The sequence below is a fragment of the Sprattus sprattus genome (genome assembly GCF_963457725.1).
Source record: "Sprattus sprattus genome assembly, chromosome: 16".
NCBI classification, from domain to species: Eukaryota; Metazoa; Chordata; class Actinopteri; order Clupeiformes; family Clupeidae; genus Sprattus; species Sprattus sprattus.
Window position 1 is genome coordinate 27,710,419 of NC_137914.1, and position 23,415 is coordinate 27,733,833.

At 42.1% G+C, this 23,415-nt stretch overlaps 1 protein-coding gene across 1 annotated transcript in view; it reads left to right on the forward strand.

Annotated features, from left to right (window-relative positions):
* The window catches only part of dnah10 (dynein axonemal heavy chain 10), a gene marked incomplete at both ends in the record, with an annotated part of 129,980 nt that overhangs the window by 66,582 nt on the left and 39,983 nt on the right, over nt 1-23,415 (forward strand). Inside the window, 10 exons of the mRNA XM_080853872.1 lie at nt 8,679-8,870; nt 8,958-9,076; nt 9,410-9,568; nt 9,883-10,018; nt 12,705-12,827; nt 13,667-13,798; nt 13,969-14,185; nt 14,280-14,399; nt 14,500-14,645; nt 20,391-20,543. Of these exons, the coding sequence (XP_080709998.1) occupies nt 8,679-8,870; nt 8,958-9,076; nt 9,410-9,568; nt 9,883-10,018; nt 12,705-12,827; nt 13,667-13,798; nt 13,969-14,185; nt 14,280-14,399; nt 14,500-14,645; nt 20,391-20,543 (1,497 nt within the window). The remainder of the gene's footprint in view (nt 1-8,678; nt 8,871-8,957; nt 9,077-9,409; nt 9,569-9,882; nt 10,019-12,704; nt 12,828-13,666; nt 13,799-13,968; nt 14,186-14,279; nt 14,400-14,499; nt 14,646-20,390; nt 20,544-23,415) is intronic.

Below are 23,415 nucleotides of genomic sequence, written 5' to 3' on the forward strand. Positions count from 1 at the left end.
CCCTGCTCCATGGAGAATCCTCAACTGGCTGACGATCTGAATGTGTTTTACTGCAGATTTGATCACCCCACATTCACACCTCTCACCAGCTCCAACCCAGACTTCACACAATCATCGGCACCCCCTGTTATCACCTCCCCCCCTGCACTGACGGTCTGTGAAGAGGAGGTGTGCCAGCTCTTTCAGAAGCAGAAGACACGAAAGGCCGCAGGCCCAGATGGTGTGACATCCTCCTGTCTGAAAGCCTGCACTGATCAGCTGGCCCCCATCTTCACACGGATCTTCAACAGATCTCTAGAGCTGTGTGAAGTACCCTCCTGCTTCAAGCGCTCCACCATCATCCCAGTCCCTAAGAAGCAATGCATCACTGGTCTGAATGACTACAGGCCCGTCGCCCTGACGTCTGTGGTCATGAAGTCCTTTTCAAAAACTTGTGTTAAACCATCTGAAGGGCATCACAGGCCCCCTGCTGGACCCTCTGCAGTTTGCCTACCGCGCAAACAGATCAGTGGATGATGCAGTCAACATGGGGCTGCACTACATCCTTCAACACCTCGACTCCCCAGGGACCTACGCAAGAATGCTGTTTGAGGACTTCAGCTCAGCGTTCAACACCATCATCCCAGAAGTCCTCCTCACCAAACTCACCCAGCTCACTGTGCCCGCCTCCACCTGTCAGTGGATAACAAACTTCCTGATACAGGGGCGGAGTGGGACACAAAAATCCACCGGGACTATTCTGACTGCACTGGCCCACCACCGGCCCACAAAGTGCCCAAAACTGCCCCAACCCATCCCCTCCACCTCCCATCTATCAACTTCACAAACTATTTTTGTTATATTTAGTGTTGATGTGATGTGTGGGTGACAGTCATGTGTATTTGTATATGTACATTTATGGAAATACGGAACAAATCGCGTCCAGTATTGGCTCAAATGTTATGCTAATTCGCAACAATGTGTCCTGTCAACTCACTCGCATCTAGTTGACGGCTGGTTGAATAAATCCGTAATTCTTGTACATTTTAATGCACTTTCCTCCAGCATCCGGCTCTTTTTCAGTCTGCCCTTTTCGGCACCTCCTTTCTCCTTTCTCGTATGTCCCTCCATCAGGTCCACTTCACCTGCTCTCTCTCCCTGATAGCCGCTAATCTCCCTACGTTCAATTGATAAAGGCAGAACGATACGCATTTCCCATGAGGCTTTGCGACCATTGTACGTTAATTTATGAGCAAAAAAAACGAATTAAATCGCTGGCCAATTTATATTTGTGGTCATGAAAGTAATGTAGCGTCTGAATAAAAAGAATTACATCAATATAGGAGGCTAAACAAAAACAATAGGCTGGATTAATGAGTGAGTTTAACACCCACCATGAGTGAGATATAGAGAGACAAAAAGTGGTATAAATATTGGTTGGACCGCTCTCTCCTACAACTCTCGGAGAACTTGGAGCTTTTCACGCAACCAAGACTTCACGTACATGCTGACTGAATGGGCCGCTCATGAATTTAACACGTTTGCGAAGGCCGGCCTGCAGGCTGCTTCACGCAAGTTCATTGGCCGACCGGCCCACCGGGAAAAATCCCGGTCCTCCCGATGGCCACTCCGCCCCTGTCCTGATAGACAGGAAGCAGCAAGTGAAGCTGGGTGAAACAACATCCAGCACCCGGTCAGTCAGCACTGGTGCACCTCAGGGATGTGTGCTCTCCCCACTGCTCTTCTCCCTCTACACCAGGGGTCGGGAACCTTTTTTGCCTGGAGAGCCACTTTTACCATATTTTTTATTTTTTAATTTTTCAGAAGAGCCACAAAAAGACAGTTACAAGAAAAAAGTTTGGATATTTAACTAACAGTTACTTTTATTCAACAGAGTTTTTTAAATACATTTGCTACTAGTTTTAAAAGTTATTGTACTAGTAACTTGAAATGTAAATGGCAATGGGAAATGACAGAAGTTAACAAAGTTACAGCGTAACAACGACATGAAGTTAACAACGTTGACAACACAACACTTGAAATTGAACATTAGGCCTACCAGAGATTAATGCGACTTCTGGTGCTGCATAGATTTGCTGATGGCCTTGTAGTCTGGCTCATATTCAGTGAGGGGAAGCGTCATGCAAGCATTGAGGCTTTCGTCGTTTAAACGCGAGCGCAGCTTCGTCTTTATATTTTTCATATGAGAGAAAGATTTCTCGCATGCATAAGTGGAACCGAACATGGGTAACACATCAATACTAACATATTGCAATGTGCGATATGTAATGGGCAGTTCATTCCAAGTTTTTAGAAGCAGTTCGTCTTGAGATGGAAGCTTTCCCATGTCAGTCCACTTGTGTTCACTCGCAAGCTGTGCTCGCTGACGTGCGATTCCTTCCAGCTGATCGTTCAGTGATTTGAACTTGCCCACCCAGATGCCAGACGAGGTCAGGTCGGCAACCTCTATTTCGAAATCGCCGATAGAAACACCAGGGATGCACAATAAGTTTTTTTCCTTTTCGATATTTTTCTCTAGCCCATGGGTCGGGAACCTATGGCTCGCGAGCCACCACTGGCTCTTTTGCTGATGGCCGGGGCTCTCGGACGATATGGGTTGGAGAAAAACACGGAGAAAAAAAACGTGTAATCAAGAGATCAGCCTAGGCCTAGTAGAAGGCTTAAAAAACAGTCAATACTAGTTATATTAAAATGACAAGGCTTCGTGACAAATTCGTAGGTCTATCTGAGTTATTTAAATTTAACTTTCCACCTCACTTGACTCCGTAACCATAGCCTGCAAAATATTGTTACATTCGCGCCTGGTTGCCATGCCAATATCTAACAAAATCACAGATTTCCCTACATTTCCGTCAACGAGAAAACTTCCATTGTTAAAGTTGATAGGCTAGAGAAAAATATTGAAAAGGAAAAAACGTATTGTGCATCCCTGGTGTTTCTATCGGAGATTTCGAAATAGAGGTTGCCGACCTGACCTCGTCTGGCATCTGGGTGGGCAAGTTCAAATCACTGAACGATCAGCTGGAAGGAATCGCACGTCAGCGAGCACAGCTTGCGAGCGAACACAAGTGGACTGACATGGGAAAGCTTCCATCTCAAGACGAACTGCTTCTAAAAACATGGAATGAACTGCCCATTTCATATTGCAAATTGCAATTTGTTAGTATTGCTGTGTTACCCATGTTCCGTTCCACTTATGCATGCGAGAAATCTTTCTCACATATGAAAAATATAAAGACGAACCTGCGCTCGCGTTTAAACGACGAAAGCCTCAATGCTTGCATGAAGCTTCACCTCACAGAATATGAGCCAGACTACAAGGCCATCAGCAAGTCTATGCAGCACCAGAAGTCGCATTAATCTCTGGTAGGCCTAATGTTCAATTTCGAGTGTTGTGTTGTCAACGTTGTTAACTTCATGTCGTTGTTAGGCTGTAACGTTGTTAACTTCTGTCATTTCCCATTGCCATTTACATTTCAAGTTACTAGTACAATAACTTTAAAAACTACTAGAAAATGTATTTAAAATACTCTGTTGAATAAAAGTAACTGTTAGTTAAATATCCAAACTTTTTCTTGTAACTGTCTTTTTGTGGCTCTTCTGAGATAAAAAAAAATAAAAAATGGTAAAAGTGGCTCTCCAGGCAAAAAAGGTTCCCGACCCCTGCTCTAGCCTATCAACTTTAACAATGGAAGTGTTCTCGTTGACGGAAATGTAGGGACATCTGTGATTTTGTTAGATATTGGCATGGCAACCAGCCGTGAATGTAACAATATTTTGCAGGCTATGGTTACCGAGTCAAGTGAGGTGGAAAGTTAAATTAAATAACTCAGATAGACCTACGTATTTGCCACGAAGCCTTGTCATTTTAATACAACTAGTATTGACTGTTATTTAAGCCTTCTACTAGGCCTAGGCTGATCCCTTGATTACACTTGATTTTTTTTCTCCGTATTTTTCTCCAACCCAATTTCGTCCGAGAGCCCGGCCGTCAGCCGTCTGTTATACTCCTTAAATTTGCAGACGACACATCAGTCATTGGCCTCATCCGTGATGATGATGAGTCTGCATATAGACAGGAGGTTGAACAGCTGGCCCTAAGGTGCGGTCGCAACAATCTTGAGCTTAACACGCTCAAAACTGTAGAGATGACAGTGGACTTCAGGAGGAGCCCCCCAGCACTGCCCCCCCTCACCATACTCAACAGTACTGTGTTGGCTGTGGACTCAGTTGTTCCTGGGATCCACAATCTCCCGAGACCTGAAGTGGGAAATCAACATAAACACCATCATCAAGAAGGCCCAGCAGAGGATGTACTTCCTGCGCCAGCTTAGGAAGTACAACCGGCCTCAGGAGCTGCTGATCCTATTCTACACAGCAGTCGTTGAGTCTGTTCTTTGCACTTCCATCACTGTCTGGTTTGGATCCGCAACCAAACTGGACAAGAACAGACTTCAACGGACTGTCAGGACTGCAGAAAGGATCATTGGTGCCAACCTGCCCACCATCCAAGACCTGTTCACATCCAGAGTCAAGAAGCGGGCAAGAAAAATAACTGCAGACCCCTCCCACCCTGGACACAACATGTTTCAACTCCTCCCCTGTGGTAGGCGCTACAGATCTCTCTACGCCAAGACCTCCAGAAACAAGAACAGTTTCTTCCCTCTTGCTGTCTCTCCTGAACAGCTAACCCTCTGTGGCACTGTACAAATAACCAATGTAAAATTACCCCGTAACCATATATATTTATTTCACCCTTCCTGTGTAGACCAATACCATATAGTATTTATTTATGCTGCTCTTCCTGGACTCTCCACTTTGCACTATTGTTTATCCATTGCACTGTTGTATTGTATTGTTTTGCACTGTTGTATTGTATTGTTTTGCACTGTTGCACTGATTTGCACTGTCTCTGCACACTGAGAGCCACTGCACCAAGACAAATTCCTTGTTTGTGCAAACTAACTTGACCAATAAAAGCTGATTCTGATTCTGATTCTGATTTATCCAGTATACCACAATTCAATACAAGGCCAATTGATTGAAGAAAAATAGCACTCATTAGTTTACAGGTTTGGTGTTGTGAGATGGATAAAGTCTTCCCTGTAAGCAAAATTACGTCCCCTCGACGTCCTGTAATGGTCTCTCTGAACGTTCTAAAAACGTAAATGTGTATGGTTCCCTTGACAACTCAAGGACGTTTTGCACGACGTTCCAAGACCGTCCCGAGGACATTGCGGTGACAACTGGGAAACGTTTTCTATAGGTCCTGGGGACGTTATGCAGGACGTTGCAAGCACCTCCCGAGGGCATTGTGGTTACGTCTGGGGAACGTGTTTCTATAGGTCCTGGGGACATTCTGCAGGAAGTTGCAAGAACGTCCTGAGGGCATTGTGGTGACTTCTGGGAAACGTGTTTTAGACGCATAGACATATATATGTCTATGTTTTAGACGTCCTGGGGACGTTATTCAAGGACGCACCGCGGACGTAGCAGGCACGACCGTTTTTGCTGAGCTAAATGAAGAAAATAAAATAATAATAGATCGCGGAGCAGTCATACACACACACAAGTTCAAGTTAATTTATATTACACATTTCATATGATATGCATAGACACACACACAGACACACACTGTTACAAACTTGATTGCAGGCATGGGAATTGAACCGTAAACCTTCCTATTACTAAACCACATCGCTACCCACTGTACTAACACTGTCCGATTACTATTGTGGCACTTTAACACGTTTATCACAGTGTGAGACAGCCAACAAACGTAGTCATTTTTTCCGAGGGTTTGAGGAAAAGCATATTGTAGCGATCTCAGTCACTACGCATTGAGGGTTTTCCTTAATGATTCCTTTTTTAATTAACATCCATGGCACGTAACTGACGTGCGGGCAGGGAGGCAGAATAACTAGCCAAACTAAGAATGATGAAATAAAATAAATATGAATGCTTCTCTACTGATCTGTGCTATAAATGTAATGTCTGCATGATTCCAATACAATGCATACATAGGAAGGTATATCAAGTGTCTAGCTTTAACATTGAGCTTTCCACAGGCCTTCAAAGATGCTGCAACAGAACGTAGAGCTCACCGGTCAAATTGTCTGATTGGAATTTCTTAAAAATCCCGTCTCGCAAACATAATCTGGATTTGACAACAATCCTAATATTTAGGCCTATAAAGCAAACGTGTACTGCCCTTATTATGTTTTAAAGGAACAGGCTAATCTGCCGTTAGAAAGTTATTTAACAACATGCATGCTGCATTTTAAATTAAGGGCAAACCCTCGGTTTCAAACGAGGAGCGAACTGAGTGAGAAGGATCCAACATGGCCAAGCAGACTAGCCTTAGCTAGTTCATGTAGAAAGTGAACTTTCCCAACACTGAATACCTGAAGCCCTATAGATGTTCGAACAGCATCACCAGAGAAAAAGCCGAAATGTCGGGCGTTTATGTCGTTATGGAGTGACAAGTTCTCTTGGCTAAGGTGCGAGGTAATTGATAGTGTTAGATATCACTGAGTTGATGCCCTCAAACTAGCTTCCTGCTATTCATGGGGATTTAATCAAGGTACTCATTCACTGTGATTAAATCAGGTTCAATCATCCACTCAGAAATAGTACCCACCTCTAGACACACCCATTCCCTCCCATATCCTGGATGACTGTATAAATACCTGTTACTCCTCTCAGTATGTTGAGAGATACCTATCGTGTACCATGCGATAGGTTTGTCCTGTGACGCTGGAATAAACATATTTCTACTCTGGACACTCTCCCAAGTTTCCTGATTATCTGCAAGCCTGACCTTGGATCCAGGACTAAGACAGACTTCTTTCAATAGTCACAGTAAAATGTTCTGTTAGCACTGCGAAAAGGCGACGCAAAGGATTCACAAGAGGGTTGAATAATTTAAGAATCTCTGTTCTCATTGAACAGAGCAATGACCATGTTGCGGCGCTCATTTAAACGCCACAGCAGGTTGCGATTAAAGGCCACTTATTGACGCGCATCAGACATTAATGTTTTTGTTTCCCATTGTAAACTTAGGAAAATAAACATGTTGCATTCTAAACTACCTGATTATGTTATTATTTAAGCTACGCAGGCCGTCAGTTTTCTTCAATAGGCTAATTTAGAGGCAGAAATAGGTTAGATATTTGGCCGGCTTATCATTACAATGTCTGGCAAATGAAAAACATTTTTCTCTTGCGGAACCTCTGGTTCAGAGAGGACCATTAGAGGACGTCAAGGGGACGTTTTTGAAGGACCGAATGCGAACGTCCCGCAGAGGACCACAGGTAAAGGTTACGGGGACGTTTTTGATGGTCGTTCTGGGGATGTGTGCCAAGAGACCAAATCAGAGTGTTCCCTAAAAGTCCGATTTAAGGCTCATGCGAACGTCACGCAGAGGACCACAGGTAAAGGTTACGGGGACGTTTTTAAAGGACGTCCTGGGGACGTTTGCTGAGAGACCAAATCAGAACGTTCCCTAAAAGTCCGATTTAAGGCTCATGCGAACGTCACGCAGAGGACCACAGGTTAAGGTTACGGGGAAGTTTTTAAAGGACGTCCTGGGGACGTGTGCTGAGAGACCAAATCAGAACGTTCCCTAAAAGTCCGATTTAAGGCTCATGCGAACCGCACGCAGAGGACCACAGGTTAAGGTTACGGGGAAGTTCTTAAAGGACGTCCTGGGGACGTGTGCTGAGAGACCAAATCAGAATATTCCCTAAAAATAATTTTGAGGCTCATGCGAACGTCAAGCAGAGGACCACAGGTAAAGGTTATGGGGACGTTTTTAAAGGACATCCTGGGGACGTGTGCTGAGAGACCAAATAAGAACGCTCCCTAAAAGTCCGATTTAAGGCTCATGCGAACGTCACGCAGAGCAGGTAAACGTTACTGGGACGTTTTTAAAGGACGTCCTGGGGACGTGTGCTGAGAGACCAAATTAGAACTTTCCCTAAAAGTCCGATTTAAGACTCATGCGAACATCACAGAAGGGCCAAGCGTAGACTTGCTACGAACGTCAAAATGTTCTGGTAACATCCTCTAGCGAACATTGTGGCAGGGACCAATTGGGGACGATTGGGGACGTTGCGAATGTCCTGTAAAAGTCCTGGGGACGTCCCCTGTTTGCGGGGTACATACATTTATTTATTGCAAAAGGTATACATTAACTTTGTTTTTGGAATACATTTTACTTATGGAAAACAGTTACTATGTCACTACTGGAGTGTTCTTAGCATTCTGTTGGGGCTTCCATAGTTTACATGGGCAAACTTGGAACAGCGCCAAAATTCCCGCCAGATACTGATATCCAGTAGTTTTGTCATTTGATGTATGCTTGAATGTAGCCTACTTCAAGGATGACTAATATTAGAAATATAATTCGTCTGGGTGCATCAAGCAGTTATAGAGATAAATCTGTGCACAAGAAGAAGCTAAGTAGTTTGAGAACAGAACTTAGGCTGATGGGGAAACTATATAACTGGAACAACAATACATTTTGTTTTTAAAACTATTTCTCTGTTTTTGGTTGAATCATCAATCCCTTTGATATGGTATGTGATAATGTTTCATAAAACATATTTTAAAATGTTTTGATGTTTTCTTTGTCCAACCCTGTCCCCCTGTCTGTCTCTGTCTCTTTTGTCTCACAGGATGTTGTGTTGATGCGTGCGCTGAGAGACATGAATTTGCCCAAATTTGTGTTTGAGGACGTTCCTCTGTTCCTTGGCCTTATATCGGACCTGTTTCCAGGGCTAGACTGCCCTCGTGTACGGTACCCCAGCTTCAATGACGCAGTGGAGGACATCCTGGAGGAAAACCGATACGTCATGATACCCAACCAGGTCAAACACTTTAGTTACACTAGTGACCCAGTCAATCACAGCTTTTTCTTTTCCAAAAGCTGATCAGTTTTGTTTTGACTTGAGCAGGTGGACAAAGTGGTGCAGATGTACGAAACGATGATGACCAGACACACCACAATGATTGTTGGCCCGACCGGCGGAGGGAAGTCTGTGGTTATCAACACCCTGTGTCAGTCCCAGACAAGGTTCTTGTCCTAAGTATTACATCATATAAACTATTCATATTCTTGAACTGCCACTGTCAGGGCTAAGCCTTGTATCCAAAAGCCACAAGTCTCTTCATGTTCTTACTAACTACAACAAACAAGGTGTCACAAAAATGATAAAGCTCACAGAGACACTGTTGGAACACAAAAATAACTATTACTAAAGTATGTGGCAATATTCATTAACTTCTGTATGTTCATGTGTTTGTTTACATATATGGGTATATGTACTGTAAGTCAATGTTTTTAGTGTGGGCACTATATAAAAACTGTATGGACAATTAGTAAACCAAGTCTTGTTTGCCTATACAGGTTGGGCCTGATAACCAAAATGTATGCACTGAACTCCAAAGCCATGAGTGTTATTGAACTCTACGGTATCCTTGATCCTGTGACCCGTGATTGGACAGATGGAATACTTTCAAATATATTTCGTGACATCAACAAACCCACTGACAAAAAAGAGAGAAGGTGAGATTCTGGATTGTATCCACCATGGAACATATCATATCACCTTTGGGGGGTAGCATCAATTCCTGAGGGAGACCTGAAAAGTAGCAGCAGAAGTATTGCTGCCAGGGACGATATATATTAATGGGAGAACTGACCCAGCCCTCAATTTCTGCCCCTGGTATCCACAATGGTACAGAAATTAAACAGAAACCTACTTGCTTTCCTTCAGCATATGGCTGTTATGTGGCACATCCCTTGTATTTCCCTTCTCCCTCACTTTGTATGTACCAGTTCTCCAAAAAGCAGACAAAAATGAATTCCATATTTCATAGGTACATATTGTTTGATGGGGATGTCGATGCTCTATGGGTGGAAAACATGAATTCTGTGATGGATGATAACAAAATACTGACCTTGGCCAATGGAGAGAGGATTCGCCTGCAGAATCACTGTGCACTACTGTTTGAGGTACTCTTCTATCAATACACTAGTATACACAGTCTCATGTGCATAGAAGATCCACAGATGTCCTTTTCAGTCATGTTGTATTTGAATTGCCTCTTTGCTGCAAACATTTTGAAAACTTGCTATTATGTGTGTATGTATTTGTTAATGTATTTTCAATTCATACCTACTAGCTCAATCAGTTAGAAGAGTTAAAATCAGCTCAATTTAATGCTCTTTTGCGGTCACGTCCACCAGTGTACATGTGAAATGTATTTTGTGTAGTCTGCTTTAACAGGCTATTACAACTTATTGGCTTTGTCAGATTTAGATACTGTTCACAGTGCAGCGTGAGGCGCATTGCTAATGTTTCAGTCAAGAAAGTTATATAGTTACCTCTATAGCTGGCTACCTGGCACTGCAAAGACAAGTAGCTAAACAACCGACATTTTCAACAACATTGTTGAAAAACAAAAAAGTGACTCTAACTGTTTTAACAGTGAATTCTCACGTATGTGCTGCGTTGATGGATGGGTATTTCTTGCAAATGGAGTTGTGTAGATAGCGGAGACGTTTATAGCAAAATTGATAGGTCATCAGCTGTTTACCTTGTGGGTATTTACCTTGCTAATTAATATGACCATCTACAGAGTTTGGTCCACCATCTTTTTTTTTTGTAATATACGCAATTTGATTGACTAGCGCCTGTGCTGCCTCTCAAAAAGTTGAACTTTTCTCAACTTTCAACACAAGCAATGTGACAAAATATACTCATATTTTTTCTTGTCTTAAGAGGCCACGTCAACCATTCCACTACCACTTATTTCATGTATAGTGCCACCTAGTTACAAATGAAAAAGCAAAAATGGAGTGTTGAACATTTTATTTGTAAGTTGACAAGGTCAGAACTGCACGAAATCGGAGGTGTGGGATCATTATTACACCTTCTGACTGCACGTTAAGTTTCGTGGAATTCCGTTCTCGGGGGGGCATGCAATAAATTGATTTATATGATTATACACCAACTGGCCTGTAGGTGGCGCGACACAGTTTTCTTCGAATATCCCGAGAACCTAGGGCCTTGGAGGGCCAAATTGTTCTTGTATGTTTGTGTCAAGGGGCCATGTCAACCCATACCATAACCAGTCATTACATGTATAGCGCCACCTAGTTAAAAATAAAAAAACAAACATTAATCGAATATATGTCAAAGTGCTCGAAAAATTACAAAATTACATCAAGCCTGTAACCGTCCATCTTCGGTAGAGTTTTTGTCCATGGATGGAGCAAAATGGCTCTGTAGCGCCCCCTAGAACATTGCAAAAAAACCTGCGCATTGGGGTTATTTTGGCGTAGCTTGACGGAATTCGGTACACGTCTTCATCATGCTTGGACACACCAAAAAGTCTCTCGACGCCATGGTGGCAGGTCCACAGGAAGTCGGCCATTTTGAGTGGAAGATGCGTTTTGAGTGCTTTTGCACACCTCGCATCTTGAACTCCTCCAACAGCTTTAATGGTAATGCCTTGAAATGTGGTCCGGCTACTCATCAGCCATGGGCGACTAAAAGTTATATTGGATTTTCTTAATAGTCGGAAGGTGTAGGTGTGGCAGACCCTCAAACTTTGCCAACTTGTTAGTGCACAAAGTCTCTTATAACTGATGCGTACATTGTTTGATCCAGAGACAATGTCTTAGGGTGGACGCTGGATCCGGCCCGAACGCGTACATATGCCTGACTGATATCACCTATAGCGCCACCTGTTGGTGGTTGGAAACCTCACTTTGTTTCCACACCTCGCATGTGATTGAACTCCTCCTACAGATTGAATGGTAATGCCTTCAAAAGTGGTCAGGTTACTCTTCAGCAATGGGGAGTTAAAAGTTATGAGAGTCTTTTACAAAGTTTGAAGGGTGTGGGCGTGGCAGACCCTCAAACTATGCACTCTTCACAACTCCAGTCATTTATAACTTATGCATATATTGTCAAAAGTGCACGAAATTGAAAGTGGTGGATCATTATGAGACCCTCTGAATGCATGCCAAGTTTCGTGCAATTTTGTCCATGGGGGGCCATACAATAATTATTTTTTTATGTGACTGTACACCAACTGGCCTGTAGGTGGGCTGACACAGTTTTCTACAAATATCCCGAGAACTGTAGGGCTTAGGAGGGCCACAAGTTTTTTGTATGTTTGTCTAAAGGGGCCATGTCAACCCATCCCATAACCACTCATTTTATGTATAGCGCCACCTACTTAAAAATGAAAAAGCAAACATGAGGTGATGTACCGGTAATTGCAGGTATCTCTGGCTGACATGGTCAAAACTGCAATAGATACACTCACATACACAGTAGACATTCGTATGCCCACATACACACACAGTAGACATATGTACGCATGCACAAATAATTCCTTTAATACATAAAAATGAAACACAAACCAATTTACACACACAAAACGTTACGTCTAGTTCAACTGTAAGTTCAACAGTGTTCAAGTCTTCATACTTTTTGATTCATGGAATAAGCAGTGAGATTTGGAAAGAAATGTGATTCTGTAATATTTCCAGATGCATTGACTGCATTTATCGTTTTTTTCTGGTATTTGAAACATCTGTAAATTGCAGTGGCATTTTGACATAATACATGTTTGTTAAGATGTGTAAGATAAATGTAAGATAACTGTCAAATGTTTCTGAAATAAAGGTGGGAGATTTGCAGTATGCATCCCCTGCCACTGTCTCCCGCTGTGGAATGGTGTTTGTTGATCCCAAAAACCTGGGTTACGCTCCATACTGGCAGAGGTGGCTCAGCGGCAGATCACTGAAGGTAAACTGATTATATAATGGTTTTCATTCCGCCAATAGTTGAGTGTTAGATCCATACACAGATGTAACTGACTATCTGAAGAAAGGCAGTAGTAACAGTCACAAAAGCAGCATCTTCAACCTGAAAGAATCCTCTATGGCCAAGCGCACCACCTTATCACTAACATATTTATTTAACATGGGCCTGAGCCAAGGGCTACCGCCTGGAAGTGATCTGTTTGGTGGCTTAAATTGTGCTGGACTGCTGTCAATCCAATTCAAAATATGTATTTCTACATTGTTGCAAAGCATGCGTTCTGCGCTTAATATAGCATGGACTGCGTAACATGCAGGCTTTGCCAAAATATCTATTAAATAAGTTTTAACAAAGACAGGTTGGCAAAGTACATTTTGTTTACATAAAAAGCTTACATACAAATTGTGTGCTTCTCTTTTAATTGGAATATCATGTTTGCACTCTGTACTATATCAAATGTAGTGTTTCAAGCTTCACACATTATAATAGTGTGATTTAGTAATTATTATACCAACTCAGGTGAGAGTTGTTCAACAGGAAATCTCTATAGACATCAGCATAGATGTTGTACAGACAGGGTGGATTGACTACACTAGGTTTAGGTTTTATAATAACCATAAGTTATCAATTAGTTTAAAGATCTTTTGGCTTCTAAGATTGAAGTTGCTTTGCAAGCTTGGGTTTTCTTTGAGGAAATACATATCTAGTTTCACAGCAAGAAATCAACCTATTCAATATTTGTATAACATGCATCAGTGTTTCACAAGTCTTCCTTGTCAGCACACACAATTGGAGTCTTTTATGTATCTTTTTTTTCCTAACAGGAAAGTGGAGAGCTTTCCAAGCTGTTTAACAAGTATGTTTTAGGCGCCATTGACATGATTGTCGAAGGCATAGTGGATGGCAGGCAGGGAGCAAAGCTGAAAACCATCGTTCCTCAAACAGATCTAAATATGGTTGGTCGATCATTATGTTCAGCTGTGTAGGATAGATAGTTCCTGCTGGCTATATTTTTCAAACTTCAGTTAAAAAAACTGTGTATAGACCCAGACAACAATGATGTATCTTTGAACATATAAAGTCTTGCTTGACTGACTGTGTTTGTCTGTTCTCTCTTTTCTCGCAGGTAACTCAGCTGAGCATGATGTTAGATGCTCTTCTAGAGCCCGATGGGTTTAATACTGAGGAACTGGAGTGTTTCTTCCTGGAGGCTCTTTATTGCTCACTAGGAGCCTGTCTCCTTGACAATGGCAGGATAAAGTTTGATGAATACATCAAGAAACTGTCCAACATGACTGTAGTTAGCGATGCTGACGTGCTGGCTGGGCCTGGAGAGATACCTGGTGCGAACATACACTTAGACTGAAAGGGAAAACTCCAGTTTATTTAGCAAAAGTTCAAATGCAATTCTGACAATGATGTTTTGCCTGCACACAGGATATTTGCCAACCCTTTATGAATTCCACTTTGATGCATACCAAAAGAAGTGGGTGCCTTGGACTCACCTTGTCACTAGCTATGCACACTCTACAGATGTGAAGTTTGTTGACATTCTTGGTAATACATCTCTTCATACACACTTATCTCTCATTGTATTACATACCTATACTGATATAGTGATGTAAATTTTTTTTTTTCTGTTCTGTTTCCTTTCCAGTTCCAACAGTGGACACGACTCGTGCGAACTGGCTGTTGGAACAAATGGTGAAGATAAAAAGGCCTGTGGTGTTAGTGGGGGAGTCGGGCACCTCTAAAACAGCCACCACACAGAACTTCCTTAACCACCTTAACACTGATACCACGGTGAGAATTATACACAATCCAAATTGTTATAATTTGATGTCATTTTTATCAAGACTCTTATTGCTTGGAAAAGGAAAAGTTATTCCATGCATGAGATTGCCAAGTGACTGATGATTTCATACAAAGGTGTCCACTGCTGTCTTGAGAGAACAGGGCCAACTGGAACTACACAAACCTGGGTAGAGGTTTGAAGGAAAACCGCTTATGGTTTCAAATGAGGACCTGCAAACTAAAGTTTATGTTGATAAAACAGTAGTTAGCACTGCACGAAAAGCAAGATTATCGGGCCCGTAAATGCTGTGATACTGCCGCGAATGATAAGCATTCCTGGTTGATATCGGACATTCCCCCGAAATTTCCGTCTGCCGCAAATTCACGGAATTTCCCGCATACAGACCAAGAGGGGAGAGGGGGGCGATGTGTTAACTTCTCACCTCCCGCTGACAGAGGTGTGAAAGGCTCTTATTAGCATATTGACTGTCAGCAGTCTAGCCACACACACCCTGCTGCAGCCATTGGTTGAAAACGACAAGGAATTTAATTAAAACGTCTTGTGATGAGACGGAATGAGATTCTGTCTATTGGTCAGCTTTCAACTGACAAAACGTATCCCCTCCCATTTACAGCTATTGCCCCATAAAAACGAAATTAAAATGTACTCGATAATAATTTAATTAATATTCTGTCTTTATGGTTTTGCTCCGGTGTTATGACTTTTCTTGATTTGCCTTCCGTTTTCAGAGTTCTTTCTTTAGGGTTTTGATTTCGGGGTTATCACGATTCTTGCTTTGCCTTTCATTTTCAGAGTTCGAGAGTTGCAATGTCACGTTCGAGGCTGTTCCACTCATATTACGGAGCTTCCTCTCTGTAATATTCTTGAGATTCACGTAGTACGTTTCAATAACACCATACTATTACATATCGACATTCAAGGAGCAAAGATGAGACGTCGAAATCGCCTGCCTTCTGTTTTCCACGGTAGATCGCAGGTTATGCTAGAAATGGCTTAGCATGGGTGGGATGGGGAAAGATAACACCTTTCCATCCAGACGCAAATTTAGCTAATCGGAATCTGTAAGTGGTTTCCAGCTATATATATAGTTGATCTGTCTTATTTGACGAAGCAGTGAGTTAGCTGTCTTTCAATATCTCTTGTCGAATTATCTCACATGTTTATGGTGGTATGTGTTTAAACGTTTTAACTTAGGCTATGTGTAATGTTCCTAACTTATATATTATTATTTCACCTTAATGTTCTTGAGATTCGTTTCTGGCATGTAATTATACAGAGTTAGGCTTACTCTGATAACAGTCATTAATAGTCGTTAACAGTCGTTAAGCAACTTTGGCCATGGTTGCCACTAGTGGGGATCGAACCTGTGACTTTCAGGTTTTTTAAATCAGTGAAGCAGTGACGGGGTGCCTCCCCTGGCGGGGGGGGGGGGGGTTGTTTTCAATCCAGGTCAATTCAATTAACATAACAAAAGCTAGGCCTGGCCAAGGGGAAGGGAGGGGGTTTTCACACCAATGTGAGCTTCTACGGCAATACACAGGGTCGAAGATTGTCGTAAATCCCACATTTCATGCAGTGTAGGAAGTTATTAAGCTGTGTTTTTTTTTTTTTTTTTTCAAATTTGTTTTTATTGTTTTATTGAAGTAACAACACATGGAAAATAAAATGTGACGGATTCAAGTTTTACAAAGAATTCTCCCTTCCCCCCTCCCCCCTCCCCCCTCCCACGGCCCAGACAGCAACCCTAAAATAAAGACAAATCATAGTCTGTACACATGCATATATGTATATACATTGAAGAAAAGAATAACTAAAATAATAATAACTAAAATAATAAATAATACATTAAAAAGGGGGGGGGGGGGGGTTCTCTGGATTCCTAGATTATGGATGTTTGTGAGTATTAGGCTGTGTTTGTGTGTGTACGGGGGCACGGACTTCAGACTTAAGATACTAGTAGGGTAGTAAGTTCAGTAGCGCTAAGAGAAGAGAAGAGGGACATAAAAGGACCCCAGGTGGAGTGGAATTGCTCTGTCTTATTTCTTCTTGTATATCTAATTTTCTCCAGGTGAATGCAGTTCATTAGATCCCTCATCCAGTGGACATGAGAGGGTGGCTGTGGAGATTTCCATGCCATAAGAATGGACCTTTTGGCAACTAAAGTGGCAAAGGCTAGGGCATCTTTCTGGTGTTTTGAAAGAGGGATATTTGTAGGTGGGAGGTTAAGGAGGGCAACAGAGGGAGAGCGCTCAATGGGAGGGTTTATGTTTAAGGCTTTAGAAATAGAGCTAAATATGGACTTCCAAAAAGAAATGTATTTGGGGCAGAGCCAGAACATGTGCATCAATGTAGCTGGAGCCTGCCTGCATCTATCTCATATAGGGCCAATGGGCCTCATTCTCGACAGCAGTTGGGAAGACTTTCCGAAGGATTTCAGAAGGAACTCCACTTCGGAAACATTTATGAAAACATTTGCATTCTCGTTATTTTTTTCTTCTGTGCTTTCTTCTGAACTTCAGACAATTTTCAGAACTCGAAATAGCAGTCGTAACTCTACCGGAATCTTCTCAAATGGGATTCCACGGGCCATCTTGTGGTTATTTGAGGAATCGCGTTGAGGAATGACATTTGAAAAAACTCCGTATTACAGTAAAAGGGTTAACGGGCGAATTTGTGAGAACCCGTTGGTGATTGCGTTCAAGTCAACTCTACAGACATCCTCGGATTAAAATAATTATGATAATAATAAATACGAGAATATTTGTATCATTAACAATTACGTTTCACATTTATAGTCATAATTTTACGAGGTAGGCCTAGTGTTTATTGTTACACTAGGTCTATATGGCTCGCTTGACTGTTCTCTCCCTTGTACGTCACTTTGGATAAAGGCCGCGTCTGCTAAGGGACTGATTGTGAATGACATGAACACTGCAAATGTAAGTGAATAAATAAATAAACACTAAGCTCAATCTCTAAGAACTAAGGGATGAATTCATTGCAATTTATACTACTACTGGTGGCCAGTCTTCACCCCTATGGTGGCCATTTCGAACGACAGGACGAACTACAATTTATACTCGTACTTGGGACCGGTCTTCACACCTATGGTGCTAATTTTTCGATTTAAAAAAAAAAAAGTGACTACTTAAATGTGTTTTACGGACTTCGGACGTTCAACGTTATACAATATCTCCACCTTATTAATGAACACCTGTTACGAGGTGGATTCGGGAGATTGCGACAGCACACGTTTCTAAAATTGCATCTCCTAATAAGGAGCTGGCAGGGCGTGTATGTATGCAAATCCACTTTCACGAGAACGCGCATCAATCTAAGAAGCTAATCGGAGGGAACCCAGCTGAGAAGACTTCGGCTGCTTATGAACACATTTTCAAGCGTGCGGGAATACAGCGGAAGCGTTTCTCTTACGTTGTTTTTGCGAAGTCGTGTAAGAAACATTTCTGAAGAATTACAGAAAAAGGTCGAGAATGAGGCCCAATGTCTGGATTTATTTTAGAAAGTCTGGCTTTGGTCCAATATACTCGGTGGATAAACTTAAGTTGAATAAGACTGTGACGAGCACAGATGGAAGAGGAGTGGATTCTGTTTAGGACTTCAGTCCAGTCCTCATCATCAAACTTATAGCCCATATCTATCTCCCATTGTTGTCGCACAGACAGATCTTCAGGTGGTGCAGAGCCTATGATGCGGGCATATAATGAGGAGATGACTGGTTTGGGGAATCCTATCTAGAAGTGTCTCAGTAGGGGGTCCTGGAAAGCCTTTAAAATTCTTTTGCACAAAATCCCGTATCTGAAAGTATCTGAAAAGGTGAGTTTTAGTGAGCTGAAAATGTAGGGATAGTTGAGAGAAGGAGGCAAGTGTTTTATCTATGTATAGATCTTTAAATACTGCAATGCCTTTCCTGCGCCATACCTCAAATGCATTGTCAGATGGGGGGAAGGCTGGATTATTGTTGCAAGGAGAGAATATAGAAATGGCTTTAATTCCATAACTACAGGACCACAGTCTGGTTTGAGAGAGGGCATAGGCAGCGGTGCACAAGCCAGTGCTTCAAGAGACATTGTTCTGCATAAAGCCTCCTCCAATTTTACCCAGGTCGGGACCCAGTCACTAAGGCCATAATGGCAATGTAACCAGTACAGTATGCGATGCTGACCAATAATACACTTGGAAATTTGGTAGGGCAAGTCCCCCTGATGTTTTTGGTTTTTGTAGAAGTGACTTTCGTATTCTAGCAGGGCCTTTGTTCCATATGAAAGAGGAGATGATCTGGTCAAGGGATTTGAAAAAGGACTTGGGAATAAAGATTGGAATTGCTTGGAAAAGGTACAGAAACTTTGGCAATACGTTCATTTTAATTGAACTTACACGGCCCATAAGGGTTAGCTGGAGGGAAGACCAACGGCTAAAGTCAAGTTTGGTGCGCTCTAAGGTAGATATGAAGTTCTTTTTATACATGTCTGTACATTTTCGGGTGATGTTAACTCCAAGATATTTGAATTCATTCTTAGCTAGTTTGAACACAGTGGCTAATTGTGGGAGGGCCTCCGAAGCAATATTTAAAGGGAACAGTTCACTCTTGCTAATGTTTAGTTTATATCCAGAGATAACACCAAATTGTTCAAGACGGTAAAGAACTTGAGGGAGCGACGTAGCTGGATTGGATAGATAGAGTATGACATCATCTGCATAAAGTGATATTTTTTGTTCTATTCCGCCCCTCGTGATGCCAGCTATTTTATCGTCTGAGCGTATGGCTATAGCCAAGGGTTCGATGGAGAGAGCAAAGAGAAGAGAAAATTCTAATGGAAGAGTCCTTAAATGAGAGCTTGCCTTGTTGGTTTTGAGCGAGACGGGCGATCTCCTCCTTCATCTGAAAATGGTGGAAAGTGACGATAATGGCTCGTGGAGGCTGATGGGGTGCTGGTTTGGTGTTTAGGGTGCGGTGGGCTCGATCTATAACTGGATGTCTAGAGAGCTTACTGTCCCCGAATAGGGTGGAAAAGAACGATGACATGAAGTCAGTGGGTCGTCCTTGTTCCGAGCCTTCGGGGATACCGACAACCCTCAAGTGCATCCGGCGGGAACGGTTTTCGAGGTCATCAGCCTTATGACGGAGTAGCTGGTTTTCCGTTAGCAGGCTAGCACACTGTTTCTCAGTGTTGTGGAAGCTAGCAGACATCTCCGTTAGCGCTGATTCCAATGATGAAATCCTGTTCTCGTGGTCTTCTACGGTCGAGATGAGCACGGCTTGGGATTTACGTATTTCGACCAGCAACTCAGCCCTTAGCTCTGAGATCTCCCTTCAGAGGGTGGTGGTAAGCAGCTTTTCCAGCAAAGCAGGGGTAAGTTCACTGTTCTTTGATAGCCCTCCAGGCTCGGCTATGCCATGTGCTAGCTCGTTGTCATTGCCAGCAAGGTCATCAGCAGCAGTTGATCCTAACTCGGATTTCTGCAGTCTTTTACGCATCTTGGTTGGTTTGTGATTAGGAGGAATTATAGTGTAAAATGTATAAACAAAAAAAGATTTAAAAAAGCTTCGCTTGAATTATAAAGATTGAACGTTGTTCACAGAGAGCTCCCACGCACGTCTTACCACTCCGAACGCATACCGGAACTCCATTAAGCTGTGTTTTAATTGTAATAAAACACTTAACTTTTTCAGCAATTGTCTGAATGTGTTTGTGTGCATTTTATTTCCACAGACGATGCTGACCATAAATTTCTCATCAAGGACCACATCCATGGATGTTCAAAGAAATTTGGAGGCCAGTGTAGAGAAGAGGACTAAAGACACATATGGTCCCCCTATGGGCAAAAGGTTGTTGGTCTTCATGGATGACCTTAACATGCCACGGGTGAGTCAGCAGTATACATTTGATTGATTAGAATGGAACGGTAAATAGTATCAAAACATTTCACTAAATAAATTGAAATGCAGAAATGTATGCCCATCCTCAAAAGGACACAACACATTCCACAAGCAATTGCCAGGTGGAATGTATTATTTGACATACAAAAGCCCCACTCAAATGGTGTATTTAACCTCAAAAACTTTAACTCCGAAATAAACTTTTTATTTTTAAAATAATTTATAATTATTTTTTTTAAATATACAGCCATGAATATGTATCATCAGGCATGAGAATCACTCACCTTTCAGCGAAATTCGCCGTTTTGAAAACAAAATAGGTGACCTACGTGAATCGTGTAGATTCGATGAGTTTTGTTTTTGTGGGGGGGGGGGGGGGGGGGGGGGTTGGACATATTTTTCATATTCAGATGACATGTACATTTGTACTGAACTAGTGCTGGCGGCGGCAAGGTGCTCAGTGTTGCCAGATTGTAAATTGCGTATCATATCAAAGGCTCAAAATGATCGTATTTGGAGGATAATGAATTATATCTGTCAACACTGGGAAAGTTTGACCAATGACAGAGCTCGCGCAAGAAGGTGGAACGTAAGTGATACCCTTTCCAAAACGTGTAAAGACGTAATAACTCATTTGTGAAAGACCCAGAGAAACAATAATATCCGACGAGGCAAAATCCCGGACAATTTTGGAATCCCTGCTGGACGCATTTTTTTGGTGTGACCGTAATGTTACCATATAAAACGTTAAAACATGTGTTCGGTAACTTAACGGGATGATTCATTTCAAGGGGCATAACCTTCAGATACAAGTATGAAAAAGTTAGCAATGATGTGATTAGCCTGGTTACGAGACGGCTACGGTGTGAATAACTGATGGAGTAAGATAATGTAGCTACATTAACTCAAACGCCACGGAGACTCCCTGTTCTAACTTTGAATCGCTCTGTTGGGGCAAAGTGACCATTGCAAAGGTGTTTGACTACAGACTGTTAACGTAGCAAATAATTCCTACTATTTCAGCCAGTCAACTTACAAGCCTTGCAGGTATAAAACAAATCATGACGTCAGATGACCATTTTCAGTCTCGTTACCATAAACAAGACCCAATACAGTGCAACCCTGAGCACTGACATGATAAGCACTTTGGTGACAAGAAAGGTGAGCATGGCTGCAAAGGGGACTCTTGTCACATGGAAGGCTTCAGTGATGCTCTGCTCAAAAAGGCCAAGTCGCCAAGCTATGAGGCAAAGCAGTCAAGAGCAAGTGCCACTGGAAGTAGATAGATGGATACTTTAATAGGAGCTTAACATATTTTTAAATATATATATCCAGTTATTCAACATAATAAATCAGCGGCGAAAAAAACAATAGAATCATATTTTCTTGACAAGAATTCCATAAATGAAAAGAGATCCTTACATTTTGCATCATTTAGTACTTCTAAAGAATATATGATTGTATTGTTTTTTTCGCCGCTGATTTATTATGTTGAATAACTGGATGATGCGAGTGCATGGAAATATTAACGCGAAGGGCCTCGCCAATAAAATTTATTGAAATCTGAATTACATAACATTGTATTGGCTGTCAATCATGATGGAAGAGTAGACAAGTTAAGTTACGGCATCTCTCGTGGGGGCTATGCATTAAGCCATTTGTGGTGCCCTTACCACATTGTGCCTCATATACTGTAAATGATAGACCCAGTGACAGGCTGGCATGAAATGGCTTGCATAATACTAAGTAAGGAGGCCAAAATATTTTTTGACTCATGGCTGAAGCTAAGTTTCTCCAGCTCTCCCCAGGTAAGCATCTCAAACTTCATCAGATTGACGCTTTAAAATATGGAATATTTAAATTTTACTTACAGGGGGGGCACGCCCCCGGACCCCCCCAGAGGGGTAATATCCTCCTCACCTTTTTCACCCCTTACCCGTTTTCATGCCTGATCATGGTTGGAGGAACATCACATCATAGGAGGGGAGATACAATGGAATATACAGTATTTGTTAGGCATCATGACACACATGCATTCACAGCTTTGCAGCCATGCACCACAACACACCGACCAAACTAGACTGTACGCTACGTAATATGACCGCCGTTCAAAGTAAGAGAATGAGCATGGACTGATTCTGAAATCAAGGGCCCATGGGCATGAAAGCGTCCTGGGCCCTTCAACTCCAGCAACTCAACCAATTGCGGCAGGCTTTTGCAAGGCAGGCTTGCTTAACGTTTCATAGAGATATACAAATCGCAGTAGTTTGCTTTACTATTTGTTAAATGAAAATAAACATGCTGAATGTGTTCAGTTTGATTGCCAGTTATGATAAAAGATAACAGAGACATCATCTGCATACTTATAGCATCAAGAACATATCCAATCTGATACCTTAGATGGATATTCAGGTGCAACCACAACACAACTTATTACAAAATGTTGATTAGCCAGACTTTTATGAGGAAAATGGATATTCCAAATATTAAGATCTTCTATCATTCTATAGGCCCTCAGAAACCCTTAGAATTTGAATCTGAGAACCTCGCTGGGGTGGAGGGCGTACTGAAATACTGTTTCTTTTGGTCATGTCAGTAAAGTGAGTCTCTTTGAACTTAATTGAACTAAGAGAGAGAAAGAAACCTTCTTTTGACAGACTTGGTTATCAGTTCCCCAAAGGTCCATTTTTGGTGTAAGGGCTATCTAGCTCGGGTTGCTATATAGTCACGCTTGTAAACAATTTTTGTGTAGTATCCATGCTAAATGACTTGCCCCTGAGCTTTTCATCTGGGTGTATGTGTCTCAAACTTTGTGTGCACTATGCAGCGTTCCCCCTCATCCGGATGCTGCAAGTCAA